This window comes from Nipponia nippon, unplaced genomic scaffold (assembly GCF_047370975.1).
Source record: "Nipponia nippon isolate SJK-2023a ecotype South Korea unplaced genomic scaffold, ASM4737097v1 scaffold_4, whole genome shotgun sequence".
Classification (NCBI taxonomy): domain Eukaryota; kingdom Metazoa; phylum Chordata; class Aves; order Pelecaniformes; family Threskiornithidae; genus Nipponia; species Nipponia nippon.
Genome location: NW_028262358.1, coordinates 14823110 through 14826320, shown reverse-complemented (window position 1 = coordinate 14826320; position 3211 = coordinate 14823110). Strand labels below are relative to the sequence as shown.

The 3211-nt window shown below is 54.2% G+C and overlaps 1 protein-coding gene across 2 annotated transcripts; it reads right to left on the bottom strand.

The window, feature by feature from the left end:
- Positions 1 to 59: 59 nt before the first annotated feature.
- BIRC5 (baculoviral IAP repeat containing 5) lies at positions 60 to 2092 on the bottom strand. Of its 2 annotated transcripts, none has more exons than XM_087776381.1 (4): positions 1818 to 2092; positions 1615 to 1724; positions 1335 to 1446; positions 60 to 1077 (listed from the first exon to the last, which is right to left on the bottom strand). In XM_087776381.1, the coding sequence occupies exons 1-4, from the start codon at positions 1941 to 1943 to the stop codon at positions 994 to 996; spliced, it is 432 nt and encodes a 143-aa protein (XP_087632507.1). In that variant the 5' UTR covers positions 1944 to 2092; the 3' UTR covers positions 60 to 993. The 2 variants fall into 2 exon arrangements, with proteins under 2 accessions (XP_087632507.1, XP_087632506.1); XM_087776380.1 differs by having other exon boundaries at positions 338 to 1077; positions 1329 to 1446; positions 1818 to 2083.
- Positions 2093 to 3211: the final 1119 nt, after the last annotated feature.

Genomic DNA, 3211 nt, shown 5'->3' with positions numbered 1-3211 from the left:
GAGCTTGGGAGCACCTAAGCGCACACGTCCAGTTCTGCCTGCAGACTTCACAACCCCGTACAATCAACTCGGGCCCCGTAACAGCCAGCTATTGTGTACAAGATTCCCCCATTCCTTCCCAGCAGTTCACAGCACAGTTCTTCACTGTCTGCGTTCCGTTCTGCAAGATTTCTTTTCCTTTCCAAACCTGCGCAAGGAGAGGGACCAACCAAACCTTCCAAGGCACAAGGACATTTTAAGGAGACCTGATGAACACTGCTTAAGACAGTTTGACACTTGAGCAACAGCACTACAAGCTGTACTTTGATGAGCTTATTTTCCATTTTGAAGTTAAAACTGCATTCAGTGCAGCTCATTGCATTAAAGGTCAGATTCTTTTCCTCCAGAAAACTGAATAAGATTACTTTGATGTTTTGCCTTCAACTTTTATTTATAAATGCACCAACATGAGGCAGCAGCCAGCTACAAATAGAAGTTTACAAGGATGCCAGGCACACTCAGATTTGGTATAATTAGACATTATTAGCCACAATTCTAAATCCCTGAAGGAGCTTTAAAACTCCTTCCCCCTTTTATTTCCAAAAGTATCCAAAAGCATTGGTATATTCAGTATAAAAATGGAAGTGCCTGCCAGCTCTTGCAAGAAACACAAGTTCTTGCACCAGAGCTACCAGCATCTCCAAAATGGAAACAGCTGGGTTTAAAAAAAAAAACAACAAACAAACCAACAAATAAAACCACAAGCAGTAATCCTTAATTAAACCAACAGGAAGAACAGGAGAATCCCTGCAGAAAAAAGATTATGTAGGCAGTGCATCAAACCCCAGGTACTTCCCGGACAGACTCAGGTGAGCGAAGGAGAATTCAGTCTGCTTCTCCCAGAGACGGCCATTCTGAAAGCAGTCTCAGGAAACACAGTCATTCAGTCAAACTGGCAGCGCCAGTGCACACGTACAAGACCGATGTCACCGGCAAGTGAGAGGCTACAGTAGCCTAGGAGACCAGATTCTCTATTTCACGACGCACACTCTTGGCTGCATCTTCAACCTCGGTCACTTTCTGAGAAATTTCTTTTTTCTGCAAAGAATAAAAATAATACATTAATGTCTACCACTAAGTTGAGCATTGTTCAGCTTCAAGGGGAAAGCGGGCTACATCTCCCACAAGGCAAAGGCTGAGAACCAGGAGTCAGGAAGCAACAAACCACTTTGGCAGCACTGTGAGAAGGCACCAAGAGGCCAGCTAAACAATCCCAAGACTAGAAATGAAATAACTCTTCCAGAGTCATGGGGGTGTAGGAGAACATCAGAGCACCGACATATACGTACAATTACATTTTTCATGCGTTCTTTGTCCAGCTTCAGGAACTCCTGCAGTGTCAGGTTAGTAGGATCTTTCTGAAGGGAGAGAAAAGCGCAGCCCGCAGAGTGTTTTTTGTGTTCCTCCCTGAAAAGAGGGACAAAAAAAACCAAATAGAAAGAAAAGCCGCTCACGACGAGACACACGCAGCCGTTCCTCCCTGCCAAGCACCGCGGTGGGCAGCAGCGGCTCGGCCTCTGTCGCTGCCGCCCAGCCGGTCGGGGAGGGGGCCGGGGGAACCCCCCCGCTACTCACAGCGGGTCGTCCTCGGGCTCCCAGCCCTCCAGCTCCTTGAAGCAGAAGAAGCACTGCGCCACGTCGGGGCCGTTCTCGCTGGGGCGGTGCACGAAACCCGCCGCCGCCATCTGCGGGCAGAGGGAGGGCGGGAGGGCCCGTCAGCGCCAACCGCCCCTCGCCCGGCCCCGCTCCCCCGGGCCCCGCTCCCCCGCCGGGCTCACCCGCTCGGGCGTGCAGGCGCAGCCCTCGGTGAAGGGCCAGTTGCGGAAGGTGGCGGCGCGGGTGGGGACGAGGTAGAGCCGCCATTCCTCGGGCAGCGCCGCCGCCTCCTCCGCGCCGGCCGCCATGGCTGGGTTCAAACGGCGGCGGTTGGGCGCGCGGGGCAGGGCGGGAGCGGGGCGGCCGCGGGGGCCGGCGGGAGCTGTAGTCCCGGCGGGAGCTGTAGTCCCGGGAGGGGCCCCGGCCTCCCCTCACGACCCCGCCGTCAGAGGAACCACGCCGGCCCAAACCGCCCTCAGGGCCTTACGCCTCGCCGGACCCGGGTCTGACGTGCGAGCCTTGCTCTCGGCGTCCCTGGGCTCCCCTTCCCTCCCTGCAGAGGGGGGCCGAGCCCCACCACCACAGCACCCCACACAAAGCGGCATCAGCCGGGGCGCAGCCCTCACAGCAGTGCCAGTGAGGGCAGGCGAGGAGCTCCCTTGTAATTCCCGAGGAGCTTGAGGTACGGCAGGAAAAAAGATGCTTTTTTATTTAAATCCAAGGGGAAGGAAGACAAGTTTGCCAGTTTGACCTTTTTTTTTTTTTTAAATGACACCCATAAGGGGGTGCCAGGGGTTTCCGTGTTGACAGAGCTGGTAGAGAAACGCAGCGGGAAGGGCCCTGTTGAGGCAGGACCCGCACAGAGATGCTCCCGCTGCTCTGTGGCAATGGCCGCCTGCTGTTGCCACAGGCAGCTGCCCTTCCCCTCCCGCAGGCAGCAGGAGCGGCTGAACTCACCGTCTCTGCCTGACTAACGCTGCCTGCCTGGAGAAGGAAGCGGGACCTGGCAATCTGGCTGGCTGCCACAGGGGCAGGAGGCAGCTGGTTTTGCAGGGAAGAACCAGCTACTCATCCATCACAGCGGCAGGGGCTGTTTCCCGCACTGCCTGATGTGGCAGGCAACGTTTGCTCAGTCTTCTCCAAAAAAAATGCAAGGGCTAGAGGGAAGCAACCCTGTGTACCCGGTTACCTCCTGGAACAAGCTGATGTAAGCAAAATAGTCAAGAGACAAGGGATAAAGACGGCTTAGCTCAATCACTCGCTAAGAGCTTATCATCACAGGCAGGTGGGTCTGCAAAGCACATCCTCACAGCATAGGTGGCAACGAACGGACCAGGCAGACTTTGGCTTCTTCCCCCAGACCAAATCTCAAACCTGGAAAGAAGCGTTCAACACATATGTCTGCAGCATCAGGACTCTCAGGAAAGAGACTTCTCTTTCAAAGTAAACTGCAAAGTATTACTTCTACAAAATTACTGACCACTATGCAGAATGATCCCAGTATTTACCCAGCTCAGCCACTGTAGATAAACGGGCACGATAAGCCGACCATAGTGGGCAGCTTCCTGGTTGTGAA